At 40.3% G+C, this 21927-nt stretch overlaps 3 protein-coding genes across 5 annotated transcripts in view; 2 read left to right on the forward strand and 1 right to left on the reverse strand.

The window, feature by feature from the left end:
• ABCE1 (ATP binding cassette subfamily E member 1) overlaps positions 1 to 8385 on the forward strand; it is a 36264-nt gene extending 27879 nt beyond the window's left edge. Inside the window, exons 14-18 of the mRNA XM_080672384.1 lie at positions 1349 to 1459; positions 1535 to 1677; positions 1799 to 1921; positions 4424 to 4535; positions 6083 to 8385. Coding sequence (XP_080528510.1) covers positions 1349 to 1459; positions 1535 to 1677; positions 1799 to 1921; positions 4424 to 4535; positions 6083 to 6130 — 537 coding nt within the window. The 3' untranslated portion in view covers positions 6131 to 8385. The remainder of the gene's footprint in view (positions 1 to 1348; positions 1460 to 1534; positions 1678 to 1798; positions 1922 to 4423; positions 4536 to 6082) is intronic.
• A 3092-nt stretch (positions 8386 to 11477) lies between these two features.
• On the forward strand, positions 11478 to 14525 carry LOC308250107 (DCN1-like protein 3). Its single transcript, XM_080672391.1, has one exon. It carries the CDS (start codon positions 12053 to 12055, stop codon positions 12962 to 12964), a length of 912 nt encoding a protein of 303 aa, XP_080528517.1. The 5' UTR covers positions 11478 to 12052; the 3' UTR covers positions 12965 to 14525.
• Positions 14526 to 15939: 1414 nt separating this feature from the next.
• OTUD4 (OTU deubiquitinase 4) overlaps positions 15940 to 21927 on the reverse strand; it is a 50810-nt gene continuing 44822 nt past the window's right edge. For 2 of the 3 annotated variants that reach the window (XM_080672711.1, XM_080672710.1), the window contains exon 21: positions 15940 to 20838. In XM_080672711.1, the coding sequence (XP_080528837.1) occupies positions 19630 to 20838 (1209 nt within the window). In that variant the 3' untranslated portion in view covers positions 15940 to 19629. The remainder of the gene's footprint in view (positions 20839 to 21927) is intronic. The other variant, XM_080672712.1, reaches the window with a different exon arrangement.

Here is a 21927-nt window from a genome sequence, read left to right on the forward strand (position 1 = left end):
GGCGCAGGCTGGGCTGAGGGACATACCCCCCTGTGCACGAATTTCGTGCACTGGGCCTCTAGTTAAACATAGTTACATACGAAGCAGCACTTCCACTCCTAGATATATCCCCAAGAGAAATGACGACTGTCTCAACACAAGAATTTGCACACAAATACATTATTCATAATAGCCAAAATGTGGGAAATAACCCAAATGTCCATCAGCTGATGAACAGAATAAACACTGTGTATATCCATAAAATTTAATGTTATTCACCCATAAAAAGAAATAAAGTACTAATACATGTTGCAATATGGATGAACCTTGAAAACATGAAGTTAAATCTTCTCTAGTTTCTGCAGGTGTTGTAATGAACTTCTTGACTACAGTATCCATACTCAGTACCTCAATACTCACTTAGGTCTATTTGAGTGAGATGGCTTAGCTTACAATAAAAAATTTTACCATTGATACTTTCTATAAGCTTACCTTTTTTAAAAATATACTTTTTTATTGATTTCAGAGAGGAAGGGAGAGAGAAAGAGAGAGAGAGAGAGAGAGAGAGAGAGAGAGAGAGAGAGAGAGAGAAACATCAATGATGAGAATCACTGATCAGCTGCTTTCTGCACATCTCCTACTGGGGATTGAGCTCGCAACCCTGGGCATGTGCCCTGACCGGAAATTGAACATGACCTCCTGTTCATAGGTCGACGCTCAATCACTGAGCAACACCAGCCCAGCTAAGCTTACCTTTTATTATTTATTTATTTTTTTATTTTTTTATTTATTTTTTTATTTAAATATATTTTATTGATATTTCACAGAGAGGAAGGGAGAGGGATAGAGAGCTAGAAACATCGATGAGAGAGAAACATCGATCAGCTGCCTCCTGCACACCTCCCACTGGGGATGTGCCCGCAACCCAGGTACATGCCCTTGACCGGAATCGAACCCGGGACCTTTCAGTCCGCAGGCCGACGCTCTATCCACTGAGCCAAACCAGTTTCGGCTAAGCTTACCTTTTAAGTTCTCAAACTCAGACCTCTCCAGAAATAACAAGCAGTGCATCTCAAGATTTATCCTTATCAGTTTGTATTATCTTACTGATTTTTTCTATTCTCAATGACTTCTCCCTTGACACATTCATCATTTGTTACTTTCAAATTTCAAGATTATTGCTTTTTTTTCATTGTTGGACATGATGGGTTTAATTTAAAATTTTCAGAACGTGCCATAGATGACAGATAAGCATATTGATATCTGTTGGTGGCAAATTGACAGTTTTGCTCTGGAACCTGTGTTACAATTCGTAATTAGAGTAGTTCTGTACTGAAATAAATTTTCAATATTTATCCATTAAAAACAGGGAAGTGTTCGACAATTATTACATGAAAAGATACGAGATGCTTATACTCATCCACAATTTGTGACTGATGTAATGAAGCCTCTGCAAATTGAAAACATCATCGATCAAGAGGTACTCTAATTTTTTTGTTATTTTATTATTTTAAACTGGATGTCTCTAAATCGTTTGCTAACCTTCTCCAAATAGGTACAGACATTATCTGGTGGTGAACTGCAGCGAGTAGCTTTAGCTCTTTGTTTGGGCAAACCTGCTGATGTCTATTTAATTGATGAACCATCTGCATATTTGGACTCTGAACAAAGATTGATGGCAGCTCGAGTTGTCAAACGGTAATAACCTCATGAAAGTATTATTTTTGGTTATGTGTACTGGCATACAACTGTGCTTAATATAGCATTTGAATATTTGATTATATAAAACTGTAAAAGATTTTGCAATCATGTGTTTTAGTTTCATACTCCATGCTAAGAAGACAGCCTTTGTTGTGGAACATGACTTCATCATGGCCACCTATCTAGCAGATCGAGTCATTGTTTTTGATGGTGTTCCATCTAAGAACACAGTTGCAAACAGGTAAAACTACTTTATAAAATATTCAGCCTAATTATAACTTTTAATAATTAGAAAGTTATTTAAAATTTTCCAATAAGCTTATAAACATTACTCATACTATTTTAATTTTTTTTTTAATCCTCACCTGAGGATATGTTTGTTTTTTTAAATGATTTTTAGAGAGGGGAAGGCAGAGAGAGAAACATCAGTTGGTTGCCTACCATACTTGCCCTGACTGGGAATCGAACCCGCTCACTACCTTTTTTTGGTATATGGGATGAAGACCCAACCAACTGAGCCACCTGGGGACTCAAACCATTTTAATTTTTAAGAAGGAAAGAGATAGCCAAAAATAGAAATTATACTGTGACATCTAAGATTATTCACGTGGAATACTGGATGGGACCCAGCAGAATCGTTTTCAGACTGTAGTATAGAACTCCTGGCCCAGGGGGATTAGCTCCTCGCCTTTTCATTTTTGTTAACTTTTACCTGCATTATTTGGATTTCCAAAACACATTAAGATTCCAAATTTGCAATAACCTTGAAAACCATACATGTCACATATGATATCCTATCGAGTAATATGCAAATTGACCATCACTGTAAGACACAAATGTCCGCCCCCATGTGGACACAAGATGGCCAGCAGGGGAGGGCAGTTGTGGGCAGTTAGGGGTGACCAGGCTGGCAGAGGAGGGCAGTTGGGGGAGACCAGGCCAGCAAGGGAGGGGAGTTGGGGGAGACCCAGACCTGCAGGGGAGGGCAGTTGGGGGGACCAGGACTGCAGGGGAGGGCAGTTGGGGGGGGACCAGGCCTGCAGTGGAGGGCAGTTGGGTGGGGACCAGGCCTGCAGGGGAGGGCAGTTGTGGGCGATCAGGCCAGCAGGGAGGGCAGTTGGGGTGACCGTGCCAGCAGAGGAGGACAGTTGTGGGAGACCAGGCCAGCAGGGGAGGGAAGTTGCAGGCGATCAGGCCAGCAGGGAGGGCAGTTAGGGGTGACCGGGCCCGGCAGAGGAGGGCAGGTGGGGGAAGACCAGGTCTGCAGAGGAGGGCAGTTGTGGGCGATCAGGCCAATAGGAAGTGCAGTTAGGGGTGACCGGGCCAGCAGAGGAGGGCAGTTGTGGGGGGACCAGGCCTGCAGGGGAGGACATATGGGGGGGGGGACCCACGCCTGCAGGGGTGGGCCGTTGTGGGGGACCTGGCCTGCACAGGAGGGCAGTTGGGGGGGCCAGGCCTGCAGGGGAGGGCAGTTAGGGGTGACCAGGCCAGCAGTTGGGGGCAACCAGGCCTGCAGAGGAGGATAGTTAGGGGTGACCAGGCCAGCAGGGGAGGGCAGTTAGGGACAATCTGGCCGGCCGGGGAGCACTTAGGCATTGATCAGGCTGGCAAGTGGAGTGGTTAGGGGGTGATCAGGCTGGCAGGCAGAAGCAGTTAGGGGCAATAAGGCAGAGGCAGGCGAGCGGTTGGGAGCCAACAGTCCTGGATTGTGAGAGGGATGTCCAACTGCCTGTTTAGGGTTATGGCAGTCAGACATCCCTCAAGGGGTCCCAGATTGGAGAGGGTGCAGGCTGGGCTGAGGGACACCCCTCCCCCCGTGCATGAATTTCATGCACTGGGCCTCTAGTATGAAATAAAATCCACATAGGTTACATGATTGCTAGTGGTAAAGGTCACAGTAAACCCCAAATGTAATGATTTTGCTGTTTCCCTTTTTTTCCTATCATTTTTTTCCTTACTGGCTTGAGAGCATTTGTAATGTAAGGTTTTACTGTAAAACCTTATATTAGGTTGACCCATATGAAATTACTATATTCAACCATTTTTGACCTATAAAAACAATAATTTTATGTGATTCCAACATAACATTTTCTGGTGTTAGGGAGGAATGGAATTGCTATTTGAATAATTCATTCATGAAATATAAGTAATTTACTAAGCTTCCCAGAATTCCATTATTTTCATTTTAAATTTATACATCTATTACTGAAAATTACATATTTCTTTGAGAGTTAGGGGCATTTCTTAGGCCATATAAAGCTTATTTATTCAAATAATGATCCTCTTTGTTTTTATACTAGTAAAGTGCTTATAAAACGTTCCACGTGTATGATGTGATTTAGCATGATTTAGGATGAATAAAGCATAGACAAAAGTTATTACTAAAAGTTATTACTAAAAACTATTATGTTGTACATATTCCCTCCAGTGCCTAATTTCTAACCAAGTCTCTTCTCCCCTAAAAACGTCACATTTGAAATTCTGTAATTTCTTAATTAATGATCTTTTGCTTTTCTATAGTACTTCTTAAATTTTTTTTCCAGATCAGAAACAAGATAAACTATGTTTTGCACAAAAACATTATAGCCAAACTATAGAGTCTACACGAAGACATTTCAAAACATAGAGTTTATAATATGCTGTGGTTATACTACTATCCAGATGACTTATGATTGGGGAATTGGAGGGAACAGTGAATTTGAGGGGTAGAATTTAATCAAAATTGACCTTGTTTTTCTTCTAGCCCTCAAACCCTTTTGGCTGGCATGAATAAATTTTTATCTCAGCTTGAAATTACATTCAGAAGAGATCCAAACAACTACAGGCCAAGAATAAACAAACTCAATTCCATTAAGGTATGTAGAAAAACTATCTTAAATCTTGGATAACTAAAGGCATGTTTCAAATTAAAATCTGTATTATATTTTATTAATTTTAAGAGTCATGCTTTTCATATTTTAATACCTGGTGGCATACTTAAGTTTTACAGGCAGCAATTGTGATGTGGCTGCCATTGCTACATGAACTTCGGCAGAGCTGTTCATGTCATCTGAGTTGTACCCACTGCTGTACCACGTGTGTTAATTGCCATTTAACTGCCTTCAGAAAGATTACACTAATGCTCCAGTGAAACAAGTTTTTAAGAATACCTTAATCAGTTTTTTTTTCTTTTTGTGCATGCATAGGAGCAACATAATGAAAGCATATTGTTGAAGAGTCTAAATAAGCTCCTTCAATGATCATAAAATTTTAAATAATGGAAAAACATTTTGTCAGTTTAATTGGCCCTTTTTCTTTCTTTGTGGTATCTAAAATAATTGTGCCACCTACACTTGATGTAGTCTGTGAAATACCATTTGTTATCAGAAGGCAATAATCTTTTGGTCGCTAAAAATTCATTTTTAAAATGAATTCTAAAAAACCATTTGTTTTTACATACCTTGCAAAGCCTCTTTAAAATGCTGCTTACATTTTGTGGTCCTCTGGCTATCATAATACTTTAGAAACTGTAGAAGTATGTTACACACCATATCTGTAGCATTCACTAGATTTTATTTTTTGTACTACGCTAGCTTTGTGACTTAACCATGAGTTTTTGGAAGGCAGAGACAAGGTCATCATACACATCATGTTGCCTTTAGCCTTCTCTGTGTCTTGTTTATGACTGTTACTCACTGGCCAGGAGAATGAAATGACAAATTTTAACTTAAAAGTGAAGTTTCCTCAGTTTTGGAAAACATTAAACAGAAAAGAGGACCTAAATTCTAGAACATTCATTATATAGAACTTATTTTTCCTAAGAATTTCTGCTGAAGTATTATGAACATGGTTTTTTATTTTTTTGTGTCCCCCCCCCCCTTTTTATTGAATGAACACTTTGTACTGTCACTTTTTTTTTTTTTTTTTTTTTTTGCAGAAATTTCTGGTTTGGTTCTCTCTGCCCACTCATCTCAGTCATACCTTAACCCTAATAAGCAGCTAGGCAGATAGGTAGATGGATCATTACTGGCCAGTCAGTAAAGAGCACTGGGGAAAATTTTTACATATTTTGTGTACTGGCAGTTCTCTAACAATATGGACCTTTTGTACCAGGAGCTTAAAATGATGAAAATGGAATTTAATAGTTTTCCTGGAAACAGTATTTTTTGTGGCAACTTTATGAGTGTAAATAAGTATTTTATGTGAAGGGCTTTGCTTGACGTGAACCAAGCGATGTGTTCTGTAGTAGGGATGGGGAGCAGAGGTAGTAATCTTGCTTTTAAGTCATGGACCCAGGAATATCCAGAAGCAGACCTGAGTGCAGACGAGGTAAACAATGCTAAGTAATACTGTGAATGAAAGTCTACCTCTACATGTAGGAAAATGGTGTTGATTTTTGTTGCTTCTCTATTTTATTTTTTAGGATGTAGAACAAAAGAAGAGTGGAAACTACTTTTTCTTGGATGATTAGACTGAATCTGACAATATCGATAAACCATTTATTAAGAGAAACATTGGGATTTTGTCATATAAAACTTTAATCAGGTTTAATGCCCCACATACTCCAGAGCCTGAAGTAGAATTTACTTATTGTAACATAAGCCAGTTGTGTTGTAAATTGTAGTCTGAACCACAAAAAAAATGAAACTTTTCTGTTCTTGATGATAAGGCCCTTTTTGCCTCTAACATTCTAAAATGAACACATTTCAAGCAACATTAATTACCTCCAAACTTTAATGATGTATGGGAAGATTTTTCAGTAGACATATTACTATATTCATGTACCAAATGCTGACCAGTGTTGCCCCCTTTTAAAAGTCTTGAAAAAAGTTTCTGTACTTATATGGTTGCCAAGTATGCCATTATAATGAACTGCCCTTATTTTAAAGTTGGTCTAAGACTCCACTGATGAAATTTGATAAATAAACCTGAGGATTATATTTGTTTCCAGTCTTTGCACTATATTATCAGTGTGTTTAGACTTTCAAAAGAAGATCAACTACAAACCACCATTGTCAGAAATGGCAGTTACCAACTTAATCATTGCTTACAATTTTTGGTGCTTTTGAATATCTTCATAAAAATCATTTCAATATCCCCCAACTCTCACCAAGAAAACAACCTAACTTCACTTTGATATACTCAGGCTGAGCATTCCATAAGATTCTATATTCTGTAATTGCTCTCAAGGTAATAGTTCTCTAAACATACATTTTTATAATCACTAAACAAGATTTAGGAAAATGCACTGTATAGAACGCTTGCTTCCCAAGCTCGAAAATCTCTCGAATTGGTGCCTAAACATTTATATATTTTTAAGTTTCCACAGATTTCTGATGGGCAGCCAAGAACTGTGAGACACTTATCTAAAGGCAACATTAATGCAAACACTCCCCAGCTAACAATACAAAGTATCCCTTGTACCGCCAAATACACTCAATTCTAAATTTGGATCTAGAGGATATTATGTAAATCTATTTCACTCTTTTTTTTTTTTTCTTTTTAGTTTTGGATAATGTAAAGCAAGAGTTCTAATATTTTATCCAGGTCCTCAGTTTGAGCAATAGAAACCTCTAGTGTGAAACCACTTTCAGTTTTACTCCTAATTTTATTTTTTAAAATATTTTTATTGATTTCAGAGAGGAAGGGAGGAGGACAGATAGAAACATCAATGATGAGAGAGAATCATTAATCAGCTGCCTCCTGCAGGCCCCACACTGGGGATAGAGCCTACAACCTGGGCATGTACCCTGACTGGGAATCATACCATGACCTGGTTCATAGGTCAAGGCTCAACCACTGAACCACACCAGCCGGGCATAAGTTCTAAAAATTTATCAGTTTGAGCAATAGGAACCTCTAGTGTGAAACCACTTTCAGTTATGCTTCTAATGCAGTGAACTGGAACGACCATGCTACAAGTGAGGGAAAGAATTTACAAAATGAATTAATGGAGCAAGCAAACTAGAGGAATTTGAAATTATTGAACAGACTTTTACAGTTACTTGAAACAATAGCTTTGATTGATATGCAAATTGGACAAAGTATAACAGGGCCCCATTAGGCCTTTTTAAAATTAATATATAAACTAGAGGCCCGGTGCATGAAATTTGTGCACAGGTAGGATCCCTAGGCCTGGCTGGCGATCAGGGACAATCTGTGGGGCAACCGGCGAGGCAATCGGGGAGGGGGGGTCCCCTCTGATACCCACCTTGGCTGGACTGGCACTGCCCGCTCGCCAGCCCCACTTCCCCCCTCCCCCCCCCCCCCGGGGCGATCTGGGTTGGCACCAGTCCAATCGCCAGCCAGCCCCACTGCAGCCACCAGTCGCCTCCCTCAGTGGGGTAATCAGGGGGTCCCTGCTGGCACCTGCCTTGGCTGGCCTGGGGCTTTCAGGCTGGGGGCAGCTCCTGCATTGAGCGTCTGCCCCCTGATGGTCAGTGTGTGTCATAGTGACCGGTTGTTCCACCGTTCAGTTGATTTGCATATTAGGCTTTTATTATATAAGATACATATTTGTGGAAAATTCAAATGTACTGAAATCTATGGAATAAAAAGTTATGATCTCCCTTCACATTACCCTCCCAAAGGTTACCAGTGTTAATATGTAAAGGGCTTGTATTGTATATAAATGGGATTATACTAAAATATGTAGTGCCTATTTTTAAGGATAGGTTAAATTTGTGAATGATTATTTCAAAAATTGAATAAAATAAGCCAAAATCTATTTTTATTTACTGATTCTGTATTGTCCTAAAGAATATACAATATATAAAGAGCACAGTTCTACCTATTGCTTATGACAGAATATGTATTACATTTTTCATACAGATGAAAATTTAAAAATATAGCTGTTACTTAAAATTTTGTGGCAGTAGAAAAGGGCTTACAGTTGCTAATGAAAAAACATTTCTATAAAATCAGTATTACCAACTCAGAAATACCATCAATGTAGAAGTTAGCTATTAAAAAAAGACTGTTGAATATGTCTTGATTGGGAGAAATCTCTAGGCAAAAAAGCATGGTGCAACAGAGTTTATATAATACACCATTCATATGAAAATATACAAAATATTAAAGTACACAAAAGAATACTCAAGAAGCTTAATGCTTTGGGAAAGAATAACTTGATTAAAGAATAGGAAAGGTGATATATATATATATATATATATATATATATATATATATATACATACATACACCTGTTACCTTCTTAATTTTATATTTTGTACATATCAACTGTTTAGAAATAATTTTGGTATCTTGAAATCCAATCCCGTATCTCTCTTGCTAATAATTCAATGTATAGTTTGGTATGTAGTATGCCTACAGTATTGAAGGAATGAATCTATTTACCACAGAAAGTAGAAAAACAGGTAACTACTCGGTTCTATAATTTCGTTCATGTTCATTAACATCTAGATATGTGTATGTCAGACTTAACCCAGTGCCTGGTGTAGTATGAGCACTCAGTGGTCCAGGCAAGAAATAGTTGTGTTGGAGTCAGAAAGGGCTACGTGAAGGAGGTAGCTCCCAGAAAAAATAGTGCCTGTAATGATAAATGGTAAAATAATCCATGTAAACCAGCACACGTCAGGTCAGAGGCAGCGATCAGCATGGGCACTGAAGAGATTAGTGAAAGGATAGACACAGGCAGATTGTAGTGGACTCTCCATGCTTCAAGATTCAAGTTAGAGGTTTTTACATGCTCCAAGTATGGACTGAAAAGACAAAGCAAAACCAGTTAGGGAAGCAGCTAGAGTTACCAAGATAGCAGTGGTTTAGGAGCTTATAATTTTTTTATTCCATTGTCTGTTAATCTTTTGAAACAATACTTTGATTACTCTGCAGTTAGTCTGCTATGTCTTGCTCTTGGATTGTTTCCTTGTATAATTTTGGTTTGTAAACTGATGTTCAGTGAGGCTTTGTCTTTTCTTCCCAAACTCATACTACAAGCACTTCCTTCCTTACCAACTTGATAGGGTAGGCAGTGTGCCCAGCCTCAGATGGTGATTCATAATTGGGCTAAGACACTTATGACAGTCCTCTTCTGTATTTTCCTAGTCTCTCACAGCTAGGCATAGCCATGTTCATTGAGCCCTAGTCATGAAATTGTAAGTAGCAGTCTCTTGGGGGAGGGGGTGTTTCTGGAGGCCCTCTTTTCCAATAAAAGGATATCTGGTAACTACCCTTGTGGATGTTGTGCCCACAAAGTGGCACAAGAAATGACAAAAATGCTAGTCTGAGGTGTGACCAGCAGCTACTTCCCTCCAAATATCTTAAAGGGGAATAAATCCCTATTTGTTCAAGCTACTATAAGTCAAACTGGTTTTGTTAAAATAACCTTGGCTCCTTGACTGAGGTCTGTCCAAAGGCTTTCAATTTGCTTCTACCAGGTGACCCAAGTGTATTTCCAACTTGGAACCACTTTTTATCTTAGCTTGTAGATTCCTGGACTTCAAACCTAAACAAATGTGATAACATTCTCAAGTGTTTTGTATTTTTCCCTTTAAGAATCTGGAACCCAGGCCAGGAAAGGCTTGTTTATAGTAAATTTATGCTATTACCATTAGTGCCCATTTTACTGGGGTGCTCCTGGCTTTAATGTAAATTTGTTTCAGCTCCCAGCCTTGCCTGTGCCTAATAATGTCTCCCCTATCTACACAGCTCTCAGCTAATGAGGTTACCAGTCATGTCCATCCAATAATCCCTTCCCCTAGAGCAGTGGTTCTCAACCTTTCTAATGCCGCGACCCTTTAATACAGTTCCTCATGTTGTGGTGACCCCCAATCATAAAATTATTTTCGTTGCTACTTCATAACTGTAATTTTGCTACTGTTAATGAATCATAACGTAAATATCTGGGCCCACAGGTTGAGAACCGCTAGCAGGGTCGCCTAAGACCATCAGAAAACACAGATATTTACATTACGATTCATTAACAGTAGCAAAATTACAGTTATGAAGTAGCAACGAAAATAATTTTATGGTTGGGGGTCACCACAACATGAGGAACTGTATTAAAGGGTCACGGCATTAGGAAGGTTGAGAACCACTGCCGTAGAGCATGGCTTCATGCCTATGCCTAGTCTCCATTTCTGGCCTCTCCCTGATTTGTAAACATACCTTATAAAACTATAGAGGACTTACATGCTTTTACTAACTCCTAATTTAGAAAGTAACTTACAGAAATCATGCAACAAGTTACACAGTAACATATCGTAGGTGGGTATATAGCATTAGTTTTGTTTTCTCCACCTGGAGATCAATAAAAAAAATTAGCTTATGCAGTTAGAAAAAAATAGCTTACACATATTTTGTATGGGAATCAATAACTTGCCAGTTTAGTTTCATTAGACTATTGAAAGGCATAGGAGGGGATGCGCCGGCGATGTGGGGGCGGCCGGTGGGCCGCGGGGGGGGAAGAGGTGGCGGCGGCGGGGCAGGGAGTCTGGAAAGGCGAGCGGGGATGGTAGGTGCTTTGGACCCACCAGGCCGCCGTCTTTGCCAGAAAGGGTTTCACTGGAGGAGCCTCTGGAGCAATTATGTTGATACCAGTGAACCTGATCAGTTCTTCCTACATGTCCTGAAGCTCGCTGCACGGTAGAACTGGATTTTAATTGAGTTAGTGCCTTTGAATTCAAATCAAGTTTCACTAGTTCTGTGTCTGTTTTTCTAGGTAATGGAGGGTCCTATTTCTTTTGGGGGAACAAGGAGATTACCACCACACCTGACCATTTAACGAATGACTAAAAAGTAGAATTTAACATATTAACTTAGTGAAATAATGAGAGAAAAAGTTGGAAGTGGCTCAAACTCTTATCTAATTCTTTGAAGTTGTGATGTTGAAAGTAGAAAATGGGAGGGGCAAAGTGCCAAATCATCTTTAAAATGTTGCAAATGAGACCTTATTGCAATCCCATACATCAGAATAGGTGAGCTCAGTAAAGTCAGTCTTGAGTGATGATTTGCTTTTGTTGTGGCAAAACAAGCCAGCTATGGCAGCACCCCACCCATCTGACTGCAGGGTGTGGCGGGCCTGGAGCTGATGACTCCCCTGATGTCCTGAGGGCTGGGCCTGCTCAGCAGTGTCCTGTGAGCTGGGCTGGATTGTTGGGTTTGGGCTGGGTTGCAGTGTGGGGAAGCCTCTTCCATTTCCTGTTCTGCCCTGCTCTGCTGGAAGGCTCAGCCCCAGGACCTGGAGACTTGAACTAACTCTGTCACTGAGGCCTGTAGATCATGATCAGATGTGATGACTGACAAGGATCTTACAGTAACACTGCACAGGGTTGGCTGGCTCCTCTGGCTGATGGCATGTTGAGATTCAAGGGCCGGTGGCAGCGAGGGCTTCTGATCCAGAGGGGACCACTCTAGAGGCCAGGCCACTAGTACCATGGGCCAGTGTGTCACCAAGTGCAAGAATCCCTTTTCAACCCTGGGCAGCAAGAATGGAGACCGTGACCCCAGCAGCAAGTCACACAACAGGCGAGGTGCAGGCCACCGTGAGGAACAGCCACCGGCCTGTGGCAAGCCAGGTGGGGATATCCTCGTCAATGGGACCAAGAAAGCAGAGGCTGCCACGGAGGCCTGCCAGCTGCCCACGTCCTCGGGAGATGCTGGGAGGGGGCCCAAGTCCTGTGCCGAGGAGTCTTCCTGGCAGAGGTTGGAGGAACTGTTCAGGCGCTACAAGGATGAGCGGGAGGATGCAATTTTGGAGGAAGGCATGGAGCGCTTTTGCAATGACCTCTGTGTTGACCCCATGGAATTTCAAGTACTGCTCTTGGCTTGGAAGTTCCAGGCTGCTACCATGTGCAAATTCACCAGGAAGGAGTTTTTTGATGGCTGCAAAGCAGTAAGTGCAGACAGCATTGATGGGATCTGTGCACGGTTCCCCAGCCTCTTGACCGAAGCCAAACAAGAGGACAAATTCAAGGATCTGTACCGGTTTACATTTCAGTTTGGCCTGGACTCTGAAGGGCAGCGGTCACTGCATCGGGAAATAGCCATTGCCCTGTGGAAGCTAGTCTTTACCCAGAACAACCCACCAGTGTTGGACCAGTGGCTACACTTCCTAACAGAGAACCCTTCAGGGGTCAAGGGCATCTCCCGGGACACTTGGAATATGTTCCTTAACTTCACTCAGGTGATTGGCCCTGACCTCAGCAGTTACAGCGAAGATGAAGCCTGGCCTAGTCTCTTCGATACCTTTGTGGAGTGGGAGATGGGGCGGAGGAAGAGGGAAGGGGCCGGGGGTGGTGCACGCAGCTCAGGGTCCTTGGGCTTGTGTCCCCAGGAGCAGACTTAGTGCTCTGTCCCGGGGCTGCGCTGCCCTGGAGCCAGCCGAGGAATGGACCTTTCTGGAAATTACCGAAGATCCGGATATTTTCTACTTTACACCTTTCTCTGCCTTGTATCTGAAAGGGCTCTAAAAGGCTGTATCATGTTTTAGGCACTTTCTTCACTTTTTGGTTATTTCTTTTTTGGGGGAGGTCCCCCAAAATATTTGAACCTGGCTGCATGTTACGTATCTTTTTTTTAAGCCTTCAGATAGAATAAGCTTGCCATTTCTTGCACAAATAGATTGTTTGTGGGGGAGGGCGCCAAGCCGGGGGCTGGCGGTCAGCTGAGCTAACATTAGACACCAGTGCCAGATCTGCTGTGCATCCTGTTTCAGGGCAGGTCTGTACTGTGTGTGGTGCTGTTTACATGGTTGAATTGCGGTTGTGATCATTTTTAAAGATTTACACGGAGTTGACTAGCAGTGTTAACTGTTAACCACGTTGCATTAATTCCCTGTGAGTTAAAGCCCTTGGAGAGCCAGGGCCAGCCAAATGTGTCCTCTGGTGACAACCCCGCCCAGCTAATTTATTCGAACCCTCTCTCCGCACTTCTTGCTCATCCCTCTGACGCATTGCATTTTATGCCGTGTCCCACCAGCACGTGGCCCCTGCCAGTCAAGTGAGCGGTGTTCTAGAGCAGCCCCGCAACCAGAGCATCAAGGGCAGAGAAAGCAGCGCTACCTCAGCTTGGCTGGAAGCAGTCTTTGATAGGTGTTTTTCTTGTATGAAATTTTCTGTATTTTCATGTTGTAAGTGGAAATACTTTTTTTCTTTTTTCATTTGCCTTGGAGCCAGTTTCTGTTCCTGGTGGTCGGAAACTACCTGCCAGCCACCGGACTTCAAGGAAAACTGTGGTATGGAGCTCTGCTTGAATACTTTCTTAAAAAATGTTGAGTATCATCAGCTTACTTGTCTGGCAAGTGCAGAAGCCTGGGGCTGGCCTGAACTCTGCCAAACGTAGAGTGTATTTAATAGTAAACATGTGCCCTTTCCTTCTTGCTGTGCCGTGTGGTCGCTCACCCCGAGCGTTTATTATCTGTGTTGATGTCAGGCTCATTGGGGTGATGGGATGACTGTTTAGGTTTACATTACCCTCTTCTTCCCCTCCCCAAATATGTATATGTACATATTTATGTATATATTTTACCTATCTAAAATATATATGTACACATATATGTATCTATATTCCCGTTTGCCTGCTAAAACTGGCCCTAGAAGAGGGAGAGGAGGGCCAGGGAACATCAGGATGGAGGCTTCTGAATCTGAGTGTGGACCATTTTCACTAAAGAGAAGATGAATTTTCTCAGCTCTTTCCTCACAAGAGGGAGGCCCAGTTCCCCAGACTCCTGCGCTCACTCCCCGAGGCCAGCTTTGGACATGCTGCCCAGGAGCTGACTGTCCTACCTCGCTTCAGTGGAGGGCTTGTCCTTTTCCCCTTGAACCATGTCCTCCGAGCCTGTGCTGGAAGGGTGGCAGCAGGAACTTTGGAACAGATGGAAAAGGGAATCTTTTAAATAAACGTATACAACACTTAAAAAAAAAAAAGGCATAGGAGGCCTTAAAAACAGCACTCATTGTTTTTTTATTTATATCTTTAATCTTTACAAGATATCTCATACTACTCCCTAGATATGTACCTAAAGTTGAATGAAAATATAAAATATTCAAAGTGAAAAAGCAGGCCCTTCCAATTATAGAAAACTTCTGGAGAAACCCTGGATAGGGCACACTTCTGTGGACCAGTGGTCACTTTGTCTTACGTACTTACTGTTCCATTTCAAGTGACCAGTTCTGTAAGGGTTCCAACCAACACTGACACTCCTCTAGCTTTCCTCCCCATGCTCTGGCTTCTCTATTGACTCATTGGCAAAAGATAGTGGCACTCACACAGATAAATGTTTCCTCCTACCCCTTTTCCTTCCTTTCTCCCTCTGATCCTTCAAGATTCTGTGATACTTCACTCACCACCTCAAGCAATCCCTGAAAACTGACCTCTATGACTAACCAACTTACCTAACCAGGATACTACCCTATCACTTTCTATCAAACACCTGTAATGAATGAAGCCTTTGCTTCAGGCACTGCCTTCTGGAGAAGCCATTCTAAAACAAAGTACATATTAGTAAGTAGGTTAATCAAGTACTGACTAGCCATACACTTAGGTGACTTTATTTTTAAAAAACAAAAACCAATTTTTCAAATTATTTGCCTTATCTTTCTTCAGAACACAAATATTGAATAGTAATTTTAAAAAATAAAAGGGCCATTTAATCTAGAAATTACTCTTAGTCTACATTCCCATTTCATGATTGCTGAAAAAATGACGAGAGCACTAGCTTTAAAACCTCCAAGATAGGTTCAAAATCCAAATCCTACCACTTAGTTGCATGACTTTAATCAAATTAAATTACTTGGCCTGTCTCAGTTTTATTACATACTAGAGCCCAGTGCACGAAATTAGTGCATGGGGGGGCCTCACCCCAACCTGCACCCTCTCCAATCTGGGACCCCTCGGAAGATATCTGACGCTGGTTTAGGCCGATCCCGCAGTGGGCCTAAACCGCAGTCGGACATCACTCTTGCAATCCAGGACCACTAGTTCCTGACGGCTCACCTGCCTGCCTCATCGCCCCTAACCGTTCTTCCCTGCCGGCCTCATCGCCCCTAACTACCTCTGCCTTGGCCCCTGCCACCATGACTTTGTCTGGAAGATGTCCAGTCTAATTAACATATTACCGTTTTATTAGTATAGATATATAAAGTAGGGAAAAGGACAGTACCTACCCCATAGTTTATAAATTCCACATGGTTTTTAGTTACACACACTAGAATTTTGACTGGATAAAAATCATCACTTATTTTTAGAAGTTCACTAAATTCCTCTTAAGATTTATATGCTATATACTGGGTTAACCCTGGAACCAAAGAATCACAAGCAAAATCAACAGACAAAATTTAATATATGCACACAGTTTCATATATAATGCAGCATCACACCATGTAGGGCATTTACTCTGATACATTCAGATATGTTTGAAACACTTCTTAAGGCTACAAAACAGAACATAGAAAAATAAACAGGAATATATGCAACACTTACAAAAAGTGATATGATAAAGAATATAAAGTACTATTTTCCTTTCAACACTTCAAAAGATATTTATATATAATTTTTTTTACAAGTAACATCACAAATGATCACATCTTCACATGCTTTTAAAGTATTATTTGTACTCAGTATAAGGCTATTATTTTTCATACTTAAATTTTTTTCTATCTCTGTAACAATGCAATTTTAATCCATTCAAGTAAATTCAACACCAAAGTTGCTGTTCCCCAGCATTAAGACATGCACTCTCCCCTTTACTAGGATTTTCTAAAACTTATTTCGGGGGGGAGGGGGACGGGGGGGCGGTCCCGATTAGTGGGAAAGTAAATGGCTGACACTAGTAGTAAAACCTTAGTTCTCTTGAGACTGACATGCTGGAACTGAGCCATTATTAAGGTTTTAAACAAGAAGCAAAATATAGTAAACAGAAATAGTGTAGCCAAATATGCATTCTCTTCAGCTACACCAAAATGGACCTTGCTTAGTACCCACAAGTGAAAGACTACAATTCCCTCATCTAAAACTGAAGGTAAAATAAATGAGACATAAATAAATATTGCTAGTTTCTAGGATGGCTGAATGTTTTCTAAACCAGAAATGGTTAGAAAGGAACTTTATTGCACCAAGTCAATCGTAAGCAAGTTTGCAGTTCACAGGCATTTTAATTCAATCTTCAATCACAAAGGAAACATAATGCAAAATATACAGTTTGTATCAATTAAGCACTGTGGTTTGGGAAAACCTACTCCTGCCAGATCAAGGCAGGGTCTGAGCTCAAGTCAGCATGAAAATGAATACATAGGTTAACAGGAAACGGGATGAGAATTACAGATGCTAGCATCCTGCTGCCAAGGAATACATGGAGCAAGAGGAAGATTTTATCTGAGAAGAACTTGAGGAAAAATATACCCAATACTAAAAGGGACAAAATCAAGTTTAGCAAAAGCCAAAAGAAGTGACCTTTGGTCATTCTAAACATTTGTTCTTTAAAATGTATATGATCCTAATACAGTGAAGTTCCATAATTTCCAACTCAAAATACAAATGATTCTCACTTCTAAGCATTACTTTTTCTTATATGGAAACATTGTATTATAAACATTGTATCTCATGTCAGCATACCATATGACTCAAGTCAAAAGGAAGGACAAAAGCTTGCTTGCTTGGTTCGACCTCGGCATAAGGCAAATCCCCTGAATACATTTAAAACAAAACTTAAAAAAAAAAAAAAACTGACCTTCATGCAAAGACTCATAATTTTAAAACTAATTATCAGAATTCAGAGTTCTTTTATTCCAGAGGTCACTGAGTAAAGTACCATCTGCAAAGTTCTCTTTCAGCACTGTTTCCATCATGTCCTGGAGGTAAATATGGGAAACAGGAAAATCAGTATTTCTTACAGGAACTATAGAGTATGTTGTTACTCAACTGAGGTAAGACAGTGAAGAAATGAACAGTATTCTTTTCTATCCAATTTCAACTTTTCCAGAAGAAAGTGAGAAGATCAAATCCCAGTCAATAAAAGACACTGGAAACACCAAATTTTTTTGGTCTCCTGAGTTTAAATTTACATCGAACTTTTAAATCTGGCCATAATATCTAAAGGTGATTTTCATAAAAACTATCAGATAAACTAATCTTACATTAAAAAATATGAGCTGAGAATAAAGGACCCGCTAATCTCATTCCATAACAACTGATGTTAACTTAAAAAAAATGGCTTAAGCAGTACCTTCCCCAATTGCTAGAGCTTAGAAGGTGACAACAGAAATTCCTTTCAGCAGGTTCTCTCAATATTTCCACACAACCATCTCAGTCTTAAAAGTTTTTACTTAGCACCTTCATAATATATCTTTCAAAGTGCTCTCTAAAATCCTATGTTACAAAACATCTAAATGATAATCACTACTCGAATCAGCAGTTACACAGACATTAGGTAATTAAAACAGAGGTAAAATAACCATTATTACAGTACAGTGGAGATTCACTGAGCCTAGCTGGCATCTCAAACAATTCTGTAAGTTATCAGAGAACCCAGAAAACTCATCTGTTTCAGTTTGTCAAATTCAAGTGAATTGTATTTGCTTTTTTAAAAAATATTCATTTTTGGCTAGGTATATTATACATGGCATGCAAAGAGAAATTACTATTTTATTTGCATAGCGCTCAAACTTCCTGATCAAAAAAGAACATAAAAAAGGGTAGATATTCACATTACATACAAATGAGAAATAAAAGCTATAATTATACAGTATAACACAGATTAATGAATACTGTGTTAATTCAAAGTCAAATCTCCAAATGAGGACAGAGTGCAACATGCCAAAGGGAACTTCTAGTGAAATACTGCGAAGACGAAGACGGGAAGGAAACAGGATGGACAGGTTACCCAAGAGGTAACAAGCTATAAAATGCAAAGCAAAACCACTTTCTAGCAGCATCCTCTAGAAAAGAACTAGAAGTCACAATCATCCTTTTCTGTACAATAGTTCCAGCTGTGACAAAGTGAACATGCAAATGTAAAGTGATGCACACAGCCAATGGTGCAAAGTGAAAAAACAAAACAGGAACTCTATAGAAACCTGTCAAGCTAAAAATTTTTAACATTTCGTCTCTCAAAATATTTAAATCTGTCAGTGCATTAGTGTTAAAGTGGCATTAAAAAACTTCTGCAGTTTTAACAGATGCAGATTATTCTCAAAATGCATAGCATCTACATTTCTTTCGAGTAGGCACCATATTTACACCAGTGCTAAGAATTCTTGGTGGAAACAGCCATTTCATTGTATTTCCTATTATTTCTTAAACATATGTTCTTGTATGTGATCTCAAGTTCAACAAATACCAAAATTCAAAAATATACCCTATTAATATTAAAAGAACTATATACAACATTTCTAAGACACAGGTTAATAGGCTGCCTTATGTGTAATATTAAAAAGAAGACATTATTCAAGTTTGACAGATATTGAGATGAAAGGCCTTTGGGTTGGAAGCATTTCAAAAGACAACAGTGTTTTAGCCTAAGAACTGTTTGAGCCCAGTTTATGACTAAGGCATTGCATAATAAAATATACATTTCTATTTGGTGCAATGTTATGTTTTGGAATCTATCATGTGTCAAATGGTGTATTTTCTTGTCACTTTAGTAAACACTATACAGCACACTTTTCCAACATTTGAAATTAAACTTATATAAGGGAAAAACAAACAAACACTAAATCTATAATGTTTTATATTAAGCTGTTTATAAAAAATACTTTAACAAACTTATTTTCTACTTATGGGGGCAGTCACCCCATAAATAAACAGATTTTGAACAAAGAGAAATGGCAACGCCAGGAATTCACCTGCCCCCTTGAACACATATCCAAAATCTCTTGTCCAAAATAGAAGTGAGGGTAAAGGGGGAGGGGAGGAGATAGTTCCAATTTGGGTTTTTATTTTAATGTATTTTTTAAAGCCTTTAGAAACATTCCACCTAAGAAAAGTTTCTGCTCTAATACACTGCAACAATAGCCATCAAGTGTGTTGTCCCCGATGGCCATCTCCCATCCCTGACCTCCTCCTATCCCCCCTATATGGCCGTCCTCTGCCATTTCGATGGTATTGATAACCTTCATCTCGGCTTCTGCTTGGCTGCCCTTTCCAGGACTCCTCACCTCTTGTATGTTGATATCCTCCCCTGCCAGAATAGCCCCAATCACTTTTGTATTTCCTGCCTCCATACGTCTGATTATAGAACTGCTTTGATCTACCACTTCTCAGAATATTAGACACTTCATTCTCATCTTCTGAACTCTCTTCTTTTGGTCTCTGTAGTCTGCTATCCACAGAGTTGGCCCCACTGACCACATCAGTAGCAGTCTTAGGATCTTTCACTTTTTCTGGTTTTTCTTTCAGACTTGGAATGGTCCTTTTAGGCTCAGGTTCAACAGGCACAGTTTCTCTCTCTCTGTTTGGATTCTGAGTGGGAAGATGAGCCTTTCCCTCTGCTATTGGAGGGATAGAAACCAATGCCAGATCTGCCTTAGGTGTCTGGGACGACTGCTCTGCCCGGCCTTCATGCTCACGCACATCTGCTTCAGGGAGAGCATGTTGTGTGTCTTCACATCTGGCCTCCTGAAACTCACCTGCTGAAGCTGAACCACCTTGTTTAGACAGATCCAGATTTTCCAGGGGTAGATCCAATTCTCCTTTCTCATCAGAAGGCAGAACAATATTCTGCCTCATTACTGGACTTTCTATGAATCCCTGAAAAGGGTACCCATACCAAACAGGAGGAAAGAAAGGAGGTGCAATGGGAACTGGGCCTAAGAATGGATTAGGTCCAAAGGACGGTTGTGGGAACATATTCTTGCCACTTAGTGACTCTTCATATTCAGCATGAAGAAGATGCCCAGAGTTTTCAGATTCAAGATCAGCCTGGTAAGACAATTGTCCATGACTTTCAGACACCTGAGATGGAGGGATAACCAGAGGTGAAGAAAATGCTGGTGGTCCAATCTCTGCCTGTGGCATTTGACCATTAACACTGGGCTCAGTCTGCATAGGAAAGTGTGCATCAGCACAGGTACAATCACTTTCATTCTGAGCAGGAGCTTCTTGGAACCAAGGGTTTTGAGGATACACAGGGACAGGGACCTTTGGGTACATCCTGCAGGCTGCCAGGTAAGCCTGGTGCAGAGGATACAGGTAAGAATGTGGAGCCCACATAGGACAACTATATGCCTAAAAGAAACAAACAAACAAAAAAACAGTTAAAAAGAAAAACAAAAGGAGGTTGAAAGTTTAAAGTGGGCTCAAGATAAGTTTCTTATGTCTACAAAAAGCATATAATCTGCAATCCAAGTACTACATCACTGTGAGACTCAACATGGAATTACAAAATCAAGACTGCTCTAAAACTCCATTCCTTGTCCTATCCTGAAACCAATCCAAAGTCCTGTATAGATGTTGACAAATGACAATATAATGAACCTACCCAAAGATTATCATGACCATTAATTTCATTCTTTCGATATAACTGCACAAAAACAATTATGGGTGATACGGATCTCAAAAACCACCAACAGCAAACACCTGAGCCTCCAGCTTCAAGTACCTCAATCATTGGCTGTATAGCTCGACCTGCATTTGTATTTTGGCTCTATCACTAGCTCATTGTGTGTGAACCCATCCCAACTAAATAACTGGTCTGGACCTGCTCTACCAGAAAAATGCTAGTACAGGAGTAGATGGCCCCCAAGGTTAGAACTCCACAGTTCTAGGAGACCCCGCCACTCCACAAAGATAAAAGTGAGACTCCTAATCAGAGAAGGGTAATACTGAAAATGAAGTACGCCAAATTCTTTTCCTACAAAGGATCAACAAAAGACCAAAACACACACGCAATTTACCAACGCCAAATCTTTTCCTACAAAGGATCAGCAAAAGACACACACACACACAATTTACCAGCTAAGTGGCTACTTTAGCTAAAGCCAAAATTAACTGGATAAATATAAATTTAGGCAAAGAAATGCAATAGATGGTGAAATTAACCAAGTCTCCTTTTATGAACTGGTCAGTAGGCTACAGTAGGGCACTTCATTTCATATTTTAACAGTTTAGGGCCCACAGAAATCAATCCAAGACAGGAGATAACACAGCACTGACAAGGACGAAGAGTTCCCCAGCCTCTTTCTAAGACAAACTATTGTTTGGTTGACCACTTCCAAAGGAGACCTCCACTCCACTAGTGAACACCCCATCTTCTAAAGGGGTACTTTTACATGGTATTTCCTTGATCCTTTAAACAATGAGGCAGGTCGAAGAATG

Source organism: Plecotus auritus (assembly GCF_963455305.1).
Source record: "Plecotus auritus genome assembly, chromosome: 6".
NCBI classification, from domain to species: domain Eukaryota; kingdom Metazoa; phylum Chordata; class Mammalia; order Chiroptera; family Vespertilionidae; genus Plecotus; species Plecotus auritus.

Excerpts from the sequence above, each read along its gene's own strand:
- LOC308250107 (XM_080672391.1), top strand. The coding sequence starts at position 12,053 with ATGGGCCAGTGTGTCACCAAGTGCAAGAATCCCTTTTCAACCCTGGGC.